General features: G+C 46.5%; 1 protein-coding gene across 1 annotated transcript in view; it reads left to right on the top strand.

Annotated features, from left to right (window-relative positions):
• The window catches only part of RNF10 (ring finger protein 10), a 268,519-nt gene that overhangs the window by 215,098 nt on the left and 37,181 nt on the right, over positions 1-16,240 (top strand). Inside the window, exons 14-15 of the mRNA XM_085636400.1 lie at positions 9,060-9,160; positions 14,923-14,983. Coding sequence (XP_085492526.1) covers positions 9,060-9,160; positions 14,923-14,983 — 162 coding nt within the window. The remainder of the gene's footprint in view (positions 1-9,059; positions 9,161-14,922; positions 14,984-16,240) is intronic.

The following is a 16,240-nucleotide window of genomic DNA, read 5'->3' as shown; positions in this document are numbered from 1 at the left end:
CCCGGAACTGGTTCCAGCACATTCATTTTCTGGGACCAACAGCCACGCCACAGCATACATGAATTTCGCTCACCCATTCTCATGCTCTTAGGATCCCTTCTGACATCCTCTGGTGTGCCTTTGAGCTCCACAGATCCAAGAGGCCTCCCTCTTGGAGTACTGCCAGCTGGTCTGCCCTTGGCACCAATTGGGCCCTTCAAACCCATTTTGTCACTGAAATCTGCTTCCCATGCCAGGATGATGTGTAGGGTTGCCAAAGTATAACCAGTGTTTTGACATAGCTCCTTCAACTGGGACGAACCTCTTCGGAGCACCTTTTTCAGTTTAACAAAACACGAACAAACCTTTCTGGGCGGCGTAGGCCAAACCATGTTCTGGCCCCCCAGTTGATTGGCAGATTCCCCAGCGGCATCACCCTGCTCCAGGCGACCCACTTTTCTTTTGTAACACCCTTCACCTAAAAGTCCACTGGTGCAGGTGTTCTAATCCCAACACGTTTCTTACCACTTCCTCACAACAGAAAATCTATAAGTGGGTTTAAATGTTTGGTAAACATGTCCACCCTAAAAATGCCCCACCCCTCCTAACTGTTAATGCGAGCTGTTGGTTGGGATGCTATTCCCATACTCTGATTTGGTGGCTCAAGTCTTCCCTGGGGTACCCGAAGACCTTCGCCGTGTCACCACTCTGCCAATTCAAGGTGGTTGTGATGCGGCCAACTTCACAATTTGTTCTGGTTTAAACACTGCGGATTCCATAGGACTGGTCCTAGGTACCAGTGTTGCCGTTTACGGCTTCGGTCAACTGGGTTCTTTGGCGATGTCCAGTCCCAAGGAACCCAGGAGTTATGTCAGCCACCCAGTCTGCTTCGTCACAACATTCCACCCCCTCCACCCACCCCACACAAACCTCACTAGCCTTACCAGAGCACAGCCAAACGATGGGTGGCACAATCCACCAATTCTACTCGAGTTGAAAGATAACTTCGGACAGTTCGGTTCTGCAGATGGTTTGCAAGGGCTATGCCTTCCCCTTCCTTTGACACTGCACCTTATACCGCTTCCAGTGACTGTCGGAGGACTATCTCTACATTTTGCTGGCGAAAGTGCATGCCCTTTTGGCCAAAGGGCTAGCAAGAGGGTGCCTGCGATAGAAGTAAATTCCTCTACTTTCTGGTGCACAAGAAAGATTAGACCTGTACCTCAACTCCTTAGAAGTTCAGAATGCTCATCCTTGCCCAGGTCTTAGCTGCCCTCGATCCTTGCAGATGGATAGTGGCATTGGACCCACAGGACCCACATTTCCATATACCCATCCTGCTGGCCCACCAGCGGTACCTGTGGTTAGTGGTGGTACAGGAGCTTTTTCAAATTGCAGTGCACGCATTCGCTCGCACCAGCTCCCTCTAGTGTTCACAAAAGTGATAGCAGTGGTGGCAGCATATCTTTGGAGCACTACCATGACGACTCGCTGCTGTAGTCCACCACCACCAGACTACTACAAACATCTGGTCATCTTTTGGTTTCACTATCAATGTGCCAAAGTCACACCAGATTCTTTCTCAGATGCTACCTTTCATCAGAGCCATTCCTGACACTGTTTGGTTTTGTGCCTTTACCCCAGGAAACAGTCCATGATATTCATGCTGTGATCCCAATCATTCAGCCTCAGTCCTCTATTTCAGTGAGGTCTACCCTGAGGCTGCTGGGACAGATTGCCTCCTGCATCCAGCTGGCCGAGAACGGCAGGTGGCATTTGCGGGTTCTTCAGTGGGACCTGAAGTCCCAGTGGGCCCAACATAAAGGGGCCATCTCCGAGCATGTTCAGATATGTGAAGCGACTTCAAAAGACCTGCAGTGGTGGTTATTGGACTGCAATTGGGTCAGCATCAGATCCGTTCCCCTCCGAGCTGACAGATGAATATGCGATGCTGGGTTGGGGCAGACATCTGGGAGAAGTGGAGATCGGAGGCCTTTGGTCTCCAGCAGAGTACCGGCTCCATATTAACCTTCTGGAGCGGAGGGCCATCTGCTTGGTGTTGAAAGACTTCCGTCAATGCGAGAGTTGTACAAATGTACTCAACAGACAGGACTATGGCACGACGACTAAACATGGTTTGGGGGGGGGGGTCCAATTCATTTCCCAAGAATCCCTGCTCCTCACAGGCAATCTCACTGACTTTCAGTGCACTGCTTCCCTTCCTACACTGCTCCGCCTGGTAGCTGCTGCCCCTGACCCTTGCAGGTCTGCAAGTTAGAGGCCCGCCACGACCCGCAGACACCCGCCTGCGCTTTGTCCCTGGTGGTCAGTGGGAAGCATCTCTACCCTGCTGCTGCTCTGTCCTCTGCTTTGTCATTTCTCCTCTAATCTTTTTTTCCCCCTTTCATCTTTTCTGCTCTTCACTTTCTGCACGTTTTTACTTCCGCTTTTGTGCCTTTTCCTCACCAAGTCTCTGCCGCTACTCGTGCCCCACCCCCTCCAGCGCTGCTTTCCTGCCTCACGGCTGTCCAGCCCTCCCCCTACTTAATGGCCGTTGTGCCGAAGGTGCACCAAAGGCATACCTGTCTGCACCTGGACCCCGCCCAGCACCACGGTCCCTGGTCCTAAGACCTTTCACCCCTACGCCTGCACCGTCCATGCCCTCAACACTGGACGCTACTCTACCTGCCACCTTGCATCACCAAAGCACACCCAAGGCCCATTCACCTGTTGCATCTGCAATCGCACCTTCACCAGCTTCTGCACACCAGACCACTGACCTCATGACCCTCAAGAACTGGACCAGAGCACCTCAGATGCATTGTTTTAAACACCCGTTCCCTCAAAAACACGCCGTGGAGATCTGGGACCTGCTTGCCTATCTCACCCGACATAGCCTTCTTCACAGAAACCTGAAGGAGCTCCAGCTCCGCCTGGACATTGCAATTGCCATTCCGTATGGCTAAAAAAATCATCCACAAGAACCATGTCAACTGACCAGGAGGAGGCATTGCCATCATACACAGACAACCTCTGCCTCACAACCAGCTCAGGCGACCAATCACCCGACATGGAGCACCTTGACGTCAAAATCCAAACCGACGCGGGCACCACCTTGACGTCAAAATCCAAACCAACGCGGGCACCACCCTCCGTGGCACCCTAATCTACAGACCACCTGGATCCCAGCACCCTTCAGTGAAGCTATAACCGACCTCTCATCATGCTCTCTCCTCAAAGGACAACATCCTCCTCTGCGACCTCAATTTCCACCTGGACAACCTTGGAGACCACATCTCCTCCCTACTGCAGGACCTCGCCACCATCATACTCGGACAACTGGTCACAACGCCAACTCACTCAACAGGACACTAGCTCAAAGCCCCCCCCACCCCATCTACTCCGCAAGCAACATCTGTCAGCCATACTTCATGAGCCACACTGGACCGACCACCGCTGCTTCCACTTCTCCTTCACCAAACCCACCGTATGCCGCCACGCGCACCGCAATCCTTACAGAAGCTGGAACAAAGTTACAAAGACCATCTCACCACCTCCCTCAGCAAAATCCCACCTTAGACGTCCATGGACGCAAACACCTCATTACGCAACCTCCATCGCTGGATCTCCGACTACACAACAACCTGGCCCCCCTCAGGCAAGCAGCCCTCCAAGAAAGACAGCTGGTTTTCCCCTGCCCTCCAGTAGTCCAGGCGCACCTGCAGACAGCTCAAGAAAAGATGGAGGAGCAGCAAGATTGTAGCAAACCACGCAGCCTTCACGTCCGCTGTCACTGAACACCACCGCATCATCAGAACAAAGAAAGCAGCCATTGATGAACACATCAACGCACACAACAGCAAAGAACTTTTCACTATGGTCAAAGAATTCGCTAAACCCAGCACAGATAGCAGACGCCCCCATTTCAAGACCTCTGCGACATCGCCACTTTCTTCCCCCACAAGATCAAGGAGATTTATGACCGCTTCGCAACCCAAGACTCACCCACCCCACCCGCAACCACCGCATCCAATGGCTCCAGCCTCCAGCAGACCATGACCAACTGGACTACCCTCACCTTTGACTACACCTTCTCCTTCATGAAAAGCATCCACTCCGGGGCCCCCTTGTATCTCTGCCCTGACTGCATCTTCAACAGAGCCGGTATCACCATCGCACCCGAACTCTGCTGCACCATAACTGCTCCATCGAGTCCGCAACCTTCCCGAGAGACTGGAAGCCCGCAGGGATCAACCCCCTGCTGAAGAAACATTTGGCCGACCCAATGGACATCAAGAACTACTGACCCATTTCTCCTCCCAGCTAAAGTCATCGAATGCCATCAACGCCCAACTCAGTTCGTCGAAACGAATATACTGTACCATCACAAGCTGGATTCAAACGCAACCACAGCACAGACCACTCTCCTCGCTGCCACAGACTACATCTACATTCTCCTCAACAGAGGTGAGACCGAGGCCTCATCCTCCTGGACCTCTCAGCCCCCTCAGACAGTCTCCCACCACACCCTTCGCGCAAGACTCCACGACGCCAGCATCCACGGAGCCCTAGAATGGATCCGTTCCTTCCTCACCGGCCGAACGCAGAGAGTCAGACTTCCACTGTTCTACTCAGATCAGCTGCGGAGTGCCACAAGGATCTTCCCTTAGCACCACCCTTCAACTACATGGCCCCACTTGCAGCCGTTATCAGAAGCCACGGACTCAACATGGTCTCCTATACCGACGACACTCAGCTGATTCTCTCCCTCACAGCTGCCAAGAGCAACTTCCACAATTGGGTAAAAGCAGTAGCCATATGGATGGAGAGCTACGTCAAGGTTAAATCAGACAAGACCAAGTCCTCATCCTGGGCTCCTCCCCCTTCGCCTGGGACTACTCTTGGTGGCCTGCAGCGCTTGGCCTACCCTCCCACAGACCATTCATGAAACCTCTGCATCATCCTGAACTCCTCGCTCTCAATGACCCGCCAAGTCAACGCAGTCTCGTCGTCCTGCTTTCACATGATCTGCCTCCTTCATAAGATCTTCAAATGGATCTCCGCCAAATCCAGAAAAATGGCCACCCATGCGCACGTCAGCATCAGACTACTACGGCAACGCACTCTGCACCGGTATCGCCCAGAAACTCGCACATAAAAAAACTACAGACCATCCGGCATGCCTCTACCAGACTCCTACTGAACATCCTATGCCGCAACCACATCACCAGCCACATGAGACCTTCAAGCTTCTCACACACATCTTCAAAGTCCTCCACAACTCTGCACCTGCATACCGCAATCGCCAGCCTCTCCTTCTGCACTACCATCAGACATCGCCGCTGTGCCCAACTGGCCCTGGCCACCATTCCACGGATCCACAAGACCACGGCTGGTGGAAGATTCTTCTCCTACCTCACTGCGAAGACCCAAGGAACTCCCTGCCTCTGCACCTTACGCAATGACCCTCGCTGCCGCAATACAGGAACGACCTCAAGACCTGGCTCTTCGACATAACCACACACCGCTCCACCCCCACCCCAGTGCCTTGAAACCCGTACAGGTGAGTAGTTTGCGCTTTAAGATTACTTGTTGATTGTTCCTCTGGACATGGCTGAACCACCAAGGGATCTTTCTGGTGGTGAACGACTTTGCAGGATCTTCATATGCCAGGGCAGAGGAACTCCATTGTTTATGCCTAGCAGATCATGAGCAGTAATTGCATCTGGTGCTGGCACAAGGCGTATTAAGCTCAGGGGGAGAACCTTGGCTCTCATCTTTTCACCACTGTCAAAGCGCAATGTCAATACTTTTGTGTTGGTTTCTAAGGCATCTCTTGGTCCTCCTGGAGTGGAACTTGGGACTCCTGTATACCTTTTTGCCAATACCACTCCTGCCCCAATTTCTCAAGATCTGTAGTGACTGGACCAAAGTCATCCCAGTGGCTTCTAATTGGGCAAAGAGAATATGGTATCCAGACCTCCGGGGCTCGAGCATCTATCCCCCACTCAGCGTGGCCTATTGAGAGAAGCTGCTGTTTCAGCAATAGGGCAGGGTTCAGCACCCAGGCCTTCACAATGTCCACCTTCGAGCTTGGCGATTGAGTTGGTGAAAGCTGAACACCTTTGTTCTTCCTCTGGAGGTGGTTGATGTAATCTAGGCAGCCTGGGGTCCCTTGACAAACTGTATAGCTGGGACAGATTTATCGTTTGGTGAGTCACACACCAGATTTACTACTCCAGACATCTGATGTTTTGTTTTTCTCTTTCCCAGCAAGGCTTTGCTTTGGGCACAGTTAAGAGTTCTTTTGGCCCTTTCAGCCATTTTGCGTTTGCAGATCTGCCCTCGTTGTGTAAGTTACCAGTTGTGATATGATTTTGAAAGGCTACATGTGCCCCCCCCCTCAGCTCGAGCGGTTTCACAACTGATCCTTACGGCTCCTTACTATCAAGTCTGTGTTCCATGTTGCCATCACCTCTTCACAGCGTTTGAGTGAGCTTCAGGCTTTTTGTCTAGCAACCATACACTCACTTCTTCCTGGACAAGCTGGTTCTGCAGAGCTGGTTCTGCAGGTGAGAGTATCCTTTCTACCAAAAGTTGTACCGCCGTTCCAAGTCTGTCAAACTATCACCTTGCCGGCTTTCTATGTTCTAAGTCAACCCTCCGAGGAGAGGCTCCATTGTTTGACTTCTAAAAGAACGCTACGCTTTTACATTGATCATGCTAAGGACAACCGGGTAGACCATCAACTCTTTGCGGGTTTTTCTGAAGTGAAAAGGCAATGTTGTGCAGAAGAGCTCCACCGCTCATTCAACTCTCATCCTCGCCATTCTGTTATTGGACTTTATCCATAAAACGTATTCCAAGTCTAGGAATCTGCACACTGGTCACAACCAAATTGCTCTTGGGCTCTGCTTCTGGGGACGTGGACAGCCTCAAACAACTGTCGGCGCGCAGTTGGCGCCTATATAGCCTCTACATGTCCTTTCCAGAGTGGATCAGCATCAGTGTGAATCTGCACAGTGCCACCTGATGGTGTGCTGAGGTACTGCCTAAAAGCTTCCGGATCCAGTGTGATGCCTGAAGAATATTCAAAAGGTGAGTAATCTGATAGTCGCTACCAGTGTTACGAAAGGTAAGTAACTTGTTCAAGTCCACCAAAGGGGGAAGGCTTTTCAATAGAAACCACTAGATTTTCTCACTTTTCCTGCTTTGGTGCCATCTGGTGGTATCCAAGAACAAGCAGTTTTCTGTGATGGATCCACTAAGGTAATGGTATAGCCCTTAACATGCTCTTGGACGATGACAAGATCTCAAGACCTACATCCACTCAAGTTTTGGGAGCGTGATTCACCTCGCGTTGCTTCAGTTTATGGTTTACTGCATGCTGCTTTATAGTGGCCCTTAGGTCCGCAGCTGAACTTTGAGCAGTGTCAGTCAAGTGACCCTTTTATAAGGTCACCCTAATTCATTGAGAGGAGGACACTTTACCTTTTTGAAAACACACCTATCAGGATTGTGGCAACAATTATCACTGTGCATATGGATGCCTTCAGAATTAATGCCCTCATAAAACAGTTCATTAAATATTTCTAATAGGTCTACATCGTAATGGTCTGAGAAGAATTCCTATAGGAGCTGCATCCACTCGTACAAATGATTAGAGGCCATGTCATGAACATCTTCAGTACCCACGTGCAGGCCCAGAAAGAGCCAGTGTACAGGCTTTTGTAAAACGCTGTTTAAGACCACGAGTTAGTGTATGAGCTTTACATGGTACAGCACAGAAACGAAAGTATACAACCATTGGCCTGTTGCTTAGTATGTGCTAAAGCCAGCTTTTAGTTTCAGCAAAAACAGGTGCTTAGACGGACTTTGAGTCTGCACTTTCAGACGCAGCCCCAGGATCACCCAGATCAGCTTTCATTACTAATGCCTCTGTCAGAATGAAAGTTGGAACTTACTGTGCCGAAACAAGGCTTGACACTTCCACAATAAGCCATACAAACCACTGTGACATTTACTGGAAACTTATTGATCTCTGATCATTCGTTCTTCCATGATGTGAAATGCACAAAACAGTGCACTCACCAAAGAGCACAAAGGTAGGGTCTTGTGCAATTACACCATTCCCGCTGGAAGTCCGTCTCTGCACTGCTTTAAAATACGCAAAGGTCATCTACATGCTTGATAATAAGTGATGCATATGACCTTGTGCTGGCTTTCAGTTAATCAGATTCCAAATACGTGGCATTAGTGTAAAATAAACTTAATTCAGTGTATACTGCACAAGCAAATGACACAAGGCATTCTGCAGGTCATGAATTTTCTTTAGTACCTTTAGCTGCTTCTTCATGCAGCAGTTTGCTGTCATCAAACACTGTGTGCATATTCATTTTTTAGCAGACATTTCCCCTCTCACTATGGAGAGCAGAAATGGGACCAGGCAGCAAGTCTATTTATTAGCTGCGTTCTTTCGAGACCAAGCTTAAGGCAGTGACCGAGCACACCACAATAGATCTCGTGTCCTAAGTAGAAGCCCCTTCAGCAAACCTTCGCCGTTAGCCTGAAGAGTAGAGCAGTGCGAATGTGTTAATTCCACATCAATAACCTTCTATCTGCTGCAATCAAATCCTAACGAGATGCAAGCATCTGTCCATGCAGATTCTTCTCATGGGGGTGACATTTCTCTGCTGGGAAGAGTGATTTGAGAACTGAGAAATTAGGCCCACGATATAATACGTTAATGTAAGACTAGTCGAGGAAAGGATTTGATTAGGAGCAGAAACAAATGGAGTAATTGACAAAGGGAACGAATGAGGCAGGGAAACAAAAAAAAAACAATGGAAAAAAGTCAGCCTTTTTTTTTATTATAAGAAGCAAAAAAATAAAAGCACTGATCACTGATTTTGGTTTTGAACATTTTAGAAAACATGGAAACCCCACTAGAATTTTCAAGTATAAACTGAAAACCAGAATTCAACTATATTTGTCCATTGTATATTCAAAGAAACTATAATTCCTTCACGTTATGTAATGCCCAATCACTTAAATGTGAATAATACTTAGATTTCTTTCAGACCATGAGCTGTTGCCCCTATCTGTAACTTCCAGCCCTGGCAGTTCCCTGCCCTCTGTTGGAAGTGTGGAGGAGGATGGACATATTCCCTCGTTTGCACAGGTAAGTGAGAATGTGTCGGTGAAATTTGCTAGGAAATAGTGGAATTTGTCATGCTGCTCTTTCTCCTCAATAGGGTCATTTTTTTAGTCTGTTGTGATGCTTAGTCGTTCCTTAGGCTATCTGTAACTGACTAGCTTATAAAAGGTAGCAGTTTGTAGTATTTGAGGTCTGCATTTCATATATTGTTAGGACTTCAAGAAGCCAACAGTTGCAAATCGTAAGGCAATCTGGCATGTGTTTGACGCCTGCAGAATTTTTATAACACATATTGGAATGAGAGCAATTTCAGACACCCTTCTAGTTTCCACTCACTGTGCTCTGAGACTCTAACTCAGAGGCTTCTGAACAAGGAATGACTGTAGGACTAATATAGCTTTTACTGCAACAAGTAACTGTTGTTGCAGGGCTTTTAACTGTGGGTTGGGGGAATATAAAGCCAGCGTACTTTCAGGTCTCTTATGGAATGAGATGTTCTTGTGGATTGAGGATAGTATTTTGGTGTGCACTTAAAGACGGAATTTGAATAGAAAGCCCTGTCTCACCAAGAAATTTGTGGCAAGCTTTTGCCCGGTCAGTTTGCTAGACCTTCAGGCTGTACAAACAATTGCATTTTATGTTTTATAGATTTCTGTTGAGCATTTTGGTGGAAAGTGCCCACCAATTACCTGTGTAGGTTGTGTTTCTACCATGGCTCAAATAACTTGTCTCCACCTTGGACTCAGGACAGTGTCTTGAATATGTAGACTTCTCATAACCTCATCCCCAATACTTCAGTGCAAAGAAAAACAAATTAGGCCCTTGACTCATGGAAATAGTACCTTTTGGAGGTCAAATATGTACAGCAATGTGGTGCCAAATTCTCTGGAGATAACGATTGGACTGATTTCCCATCCAAGTTCTGCATTTCTCTTTCAAATCCCAAGCTAATTCTTTCATGACTGTATACTTCTCAGCTGAAAGGGATTAACTCTTGTGCCGTAGAACTGATAACTTGATAAGCATGCCACTCAACAATCCATATTACATTTTCTTGGCAATAATTTGTTATGTAATAAAGTACATACTGTATTGTGAAAAAGTGCACAAGATTTCATGGTTTAATGATCAATCGAACATGATTAATGATGCACAGTTTACTATCAATCTTTGGGAGCCTTGTATACAAAAGTGCAGTTACTGCTGCCATTTGTTCATGCATTGTAGTTGAGGGAGTTTTTTAAAGAGCTGTCATGAAGTCCAGAATGGATGAGAAAATATATATATATTGTTTTTGTGCTTTGTCTCATGAGGTTAGATTTATTTTCCGCACCTCTTGGTGAGGATTGGATAGTGATCTTTTTATTAAAGCTATAGAATCTCAAGACTATGTAAATTTTTTTCATTTCAGCTTAGACTAGTTGAAGTCTGACTTGTTTGCTCATCTTATCGCCTTGTGAAAATAGAATTTCGTCAGTGTTGGCTCCTGTTTGCCTTGAAGTATAAAGATGGGTTTTGTGTTAACATGCATTTGCCCCTTATAAACTGAAATTCAACTGCTAGCCTATATATAACAGAACAGGTAGCAACCACTTATCTGATCATTATGTAGCTGGCCGAGTTAAAAGCATACTGTTGAAGGCACTAGCAGTAATTTGATCAACTTCTCACTTGAGCTGGGCGAGCAGCTCTTCATAGGTTCTTCTGGATTCCTAGCATGCCAAATTGCATAAATGTCTTGATTTGGAAATTGACCAGCATTAGGGGCGTGTTGACTAATAACCATCTTTGAACTTTCTTTTAAAATGACATGCATGAAATATGGCCAGATGCTCCATGAACAGTGAATACCTTCAAGAAACTTTGTGTAATGGCTGCAAAGCCCTTATTCCTTCTGCCACTTTCAAAACAGGAATTTATATTCATGTTAACAGCGATATACAACGGTATCTAAAAATTCCAGAACTTAGACATTCAAACTTAGAAATTTAATAAAGCTGCATGTCTCAATGTCCTGAAAGACTGAATTTGTCAATCTGGCAATGAGAAGTTGGAGAATGTTACTGAAAACATTAAGTGTCCACATTGTGCTGTGAAGGAGTGACATTGGTGCTCCTTTGTTTCTGATCCTTATATTTAAAAAATATAGCCAATTTAAACTGCCTTGATAAGGTTGCTGTAAATCACAAATATGGCAAATTTAAAATCTCATCTGTGACATACTCATTGTATTTTCATGGTAGAATGATCCTACCTACCATTCTTCTAACATGAGAATGTTTAATGGCTCAACTGAAAGGGTTGGTCCTAGGAAAGCTCCTCGTCCAGCATGTCTATACTTTTGTAAACTGTAAATATTCTACTAGCTCACAACTCTCTGGCTGGACAATAGGCTCGAAACCTACTCTCTGCCTCAGTTGATTGTGCTACAGGATGCCCCTGGTTCTCCAGTGCTTTAGTCTTTATGTACTGAAGCATGTTTAAAGTGCTTGTCTGATTAGACAGACGCAGCAATCCAACTTCAGGTAATTATCAGGAGTCCAGGAACCTTTGACTAGAGTACTTGAAGCTTGCTTAGAATTGTCTAGCGGTCTTGGTATTAAAGGGAGCATACATGTGAACCAGGGAGTGAGAAACTCAAAAAGCAAAACAAAATCACTGGGCTGGTGTAGGAAACTGGTTTGTTTTTGCAGTAACCCCCACCCTGCTCGGTATTTGATGAAATTCTGAAGTGTACCATGTCCCCAGTACCAGTGTTCGTTTCCTAAAAATGTGCAGTTTCCACCGCCCTCTGTAAGTCCTAGTAAATGGTACCCTAGTACCTAGGGCCTGAGGTACTGAAGAGGGTCCGCAAGGGTTGCAGCATGAATTGTGCCACCCTAAGAGACCCCTCACCAAGCACGTGCAAGACTGCCATTGCAGGCTTTGTCTTGGTGGAGACCACATTGAAAACGCAACATGCCACATGTCCTTGTGTGCCATGTCCCTAACACTGCAATATTTGTAAGTCACCCCCTACAGCAGACCCGACGGCCCTAAGGCAGGGTGCTGAATATTTCATGTGAGGCCATACCTGCATGAGCAGATATGGCCCTGTGCTGGTCAGTTCGATTACAGCCAGTTCAAGTGACCAGGAAAGTCATTTTTAGACATGTGCTGGACACTGGTGAAAATAATTCCACAGCTACATGATGGCTTCACTGAAAATAGGGATGTTTGGTATCAAACGTCTAGCATTGGTAAACCCACACTGATGCCAGTGGTGGATTTACCAATACATGTATGCAGAGGGCACCTTAGAGGTGCCCCCTTAGTACCTACCAGCCTCTGGTGTGCTTGCTGACTGTTTTCTACCAGCCTGCCACCCAAGACACTGTTTGGACCCCTAGGGTGAGAGCCTTTAATCTCCGGAAACCCAGAACAGCCTGTCCGGGATGAGGGTGTAACACCCTCTCCCACAGGATGACCTGCTGATTAGCCTTCCTGGGCCGTCAAGCTTCAAAGAGCTGCTGCCTTTGGAAGGCAAATCTGGCTCCCCTCACAAGGGAGGAAGCCACTCACCATCCCTGTCCAGAGTCCCCTTGGCACCAGGACAGATGAGAAAATTAGCTAGTCGGATAGGTGTGCCACCTGTAGGCTAGTTCTCCCCCTAAGGTGGGCAATAGGGAGATGGACATGATTTTTCAGAAGTAGCCATCTTTTTGATGCATACTTAGTAATTCTGGTACAGGGTTATAACCACTTTCCACAGGAAGTGGTCATATAGGGGGTGTAGTGACCCCAAAGGTCAGTAGCCCATTGGCTACTACCCTAGATTCCCCTAACGCCTCTAAATTCAGTATTTAGGGGAGCCCCTGGCACCAGCGAAGCAGATCCTGACTGCCTACGAAGGACACGAAGAGCCATAGACTGAAAAGAGCACCTGACTTGGCCCCCACCCTGCTGTCTTGTCTTCCGCCCTCTGTCGAGCCTGTGCCAAAGACTCATCCTGCAGCTGTGTGCCTTCAAAACTTGGGAGGACTGCCTGCCTTCAATAAAGACCAAGACTCACGAACAGTGGAAGTGTTCACTGCATCCTGAACAAACTTCAAAAGCAAAAGACTGAGGCCCCCGGAACCACTAAAACCAGACACCTGAAGCAACCACTGCATCTGTTGCTTCCGGCCCAAGTTGAAGTGGGCCAACGGTGTCAACAAGGTCCCCCAGCCCTGTAGAGCTCGAGTCCATCATGGTATCACCCCTCCTGGACTCCCTGATGTAGTCTGCAGCCTCTGAACGCTGGCCCGCTCAACTGTGACCGCTCCGGTAAGGAAAAACCAGACTTGTAAGGACACCTCTGCACCCATCGCCCCTGGGCATTGGAGAAAAGGACCAATGGTGTTGCCCCTTGTCCCCAAGAATCGCAAGGCCTGAATCCTCTTGCTAGTTCAGCCCTACCGACCACCTGGCTTGAGCCTGCAGCCTCTTTCCACAGTGACTGATCTCCACTGAAATACATTGAGCTCCCGACGCGGTTTTGCACTCTTCACCCGGCCGCCCTCATACTGTTGGCGGTGTACTGCTGGTGGTGCCTTGAACGTTGCCTTCCACTCACCTTAACTCTTGGAGATTGGTCTTGTAAGTCGCTGTACTATACCTGTTTCCAGAACTTGCTCTTCCTTCCATAGGATAATGCAGCAGAACTCAAACTGCAGTTTTTTTAAAAAAGTGAAACTCATTTATATTTGAAAATGTACTTACCTAAACGATTTTTCTGATGCCTAAACATATATAAAGACTTGCTATTTTTTTATAAATTGGTGTGGGTCTCCTTGACATATGTCACTTATTAATCATTATTTGTATTTGCAAATGTCTTGCACTCCTGTGTTAAGCCTAAGGCTCCTCGACCACACTACACCCCTAACAGAGCATAGCAGGCCCCTGTCCACTCATGAGGCAACCCCTAGACTCTTTACACTGTTGTCAGATTACCTTTGATTTTACACATACCTAGATTGGTAGACATCTATTGACAAGTTGATAATGGTAAAAACATGTACTACCTTAAAGCAATCCAATAACTTGATCAAGTATAAAAGTAATTGATTTAAGAAATGGTCAGATGTTTACTGTACTTCACCATTTTAATTCTTGTGTATTTTACCACATGGTCATAGGTGGAAACTGCAAAGGGAAAGATTGAGTATCACTAGAGAGGATAGATGAGAAGCATTAATATTTTACTGTTCAAAATAAGTCTGGATATTTAGAATAGAGAGAATATGCGGCATAACCCCACCCCCCCACGGATGGCCTGGTTGAGAATACTTGGAAACTTAAACCATTTTGGGCAATCAGCCTGTATAGCTTGGCTGAGATTGCCTTAAGTTTCTTTGGTGCTTCATGTCTGTAAGGCGGTGTAGGAAGCTGGCTCTCTATATAGAGCACTAAACTTAAGTACACTGTGTAGAGTCCAGGTCACCGTTACTGGTGTACATGGGCTATAATAATCCCAAATGCTATTTTGTGGTTGTGTGGGCGAGCCGATGAGGCTTATCAGAGGGTAGTGTTAAGCATTTATTTATCAATCAACAAGACCCACAATCAAAGGAATCCGACACCAATTCATAAACACTGATTTTTATATGAATTTAGATGCTGAGATCATCGTAAACTGGTAATGGTGAGTTTATAGACCATTTTGCCTATTGTCTACATATATTTGAGCAGTCCAGTTAATGTGGTGTAGTTTGGGTAAGGGTTCATATCGCGCTGTGCTGAAGAGATTTTATTTTTCTTTTCAGATGCTGAGAGCTGGGAAGGCGAAGTCTGAAGTGTGGCCAAAGGCAATCACCAATAAAAAAGGTATGGCAGTAATTTCATGTATGGTAGTACTTATAGATGTCGGGTTAATACAATTTACTTTTTTGTGTTCAGCTGAATTTCAGTAAAGGTTTGTTTTATTTAACTATTCCGCAAACCGTTTTTCATTGGGATCAGTTCTGTCACATGGGCAGTGCTTGAGGTGAAGCAGTCAGTGCATGGTATAACAGTGTGCGTACAGGGTTTAAGAGGTCCAAATACACTTTTTCAAACCAAACTTATTGTAGTACACCATACAATACTACAGTGAGTCTTTCTTCTTGTGCACTTGCTCTTTCCTACCGATGCAAACTTTTATCTGTGAAAAGGCCTTCAACGTTGGCACTTGAGATGGGCAATGCCAAAACACTACACAATTTGCTAACTCTGGCCACTGATATAGCTTTCCATGCCAATACTGGTACACCTGAAGATTGTGATACTCTGGGAGAAGTTCTGAAAACACATGCATTGAACTGGGCACATATGCTCTGTTATTGAAGCAGTTAAAATGAAGCAGCACCTTTGAAAGTAGGGAGAAAATTCACCTTTACAGGAGGGATCTAGAACTGAGGCTTCATTGACTTCAAATGCCATTGTTGGTGAAGGGACATGTTTATGCATGAATGCAAGCCATTTCTAAATATAATTTCCTGAATTGCACCTCTACATTTCTTTGCTTACCAAGTGGCATAGTGAAAGGTCCTCTCCTTCAGAGTGGTTGGTCTGCCAGCATCTACCCAGTGCTGATGCTACTGCTTCGATTTCTATAGTTGATTATGTATCATCAGTATTTCTACTTGTGCCCCCTTCGGGGCTTGTGTGGGTAATGTATTATCTAGTGTAATTAGTATTAAAATATAATTTCTACGTCCACCCGCTGTTCCTAGGAAATATGGGTGTTGTAGTTTGGAAAAAAAAGGCTTGCATATTGTGTATACAAAAGGAGTGTGTAGTTTCTTAAAGTATGAGCAGATACAGCAGGAGATCGGGAGAAGGCTGGGCAAGCAGATGGGATCTGGTTACTTTAAAGCAAGAGACCTCCCACACCCAGTTGGGTGTCATGCTTCATCAGGCAGCTCCTCGTTGGGCCGGTGCTGCTATACCCAACAGGCTTATCGAGTGGGCTCTTTGCCAGAGGTCTTTTTAATTGAGACGCCATTATGAAGTATGAGTAGAAGTGCAATGTGTTTAGATTGGTGCGAGTGTGGTGTAAAAATTAGAGACCCTAAGGGTTTAATATGTGGGATCTCTTGTTAT

Source organism: Triturus cristatus, chromosome 11 (assembly GCF_964204655.1).
Source record: "Triturus cristatus chromosome 11, aTriCri1.1, whole genome shotgun sequence".
NCBI lineage: Eukaryota > Metazoa > Chordata > Amphibia > Caudata > Salamandridae > Triturus > Triturus cristatus.
This window is presented reverse-complemented; position numbering and strand designations above follow the sequence as displayed.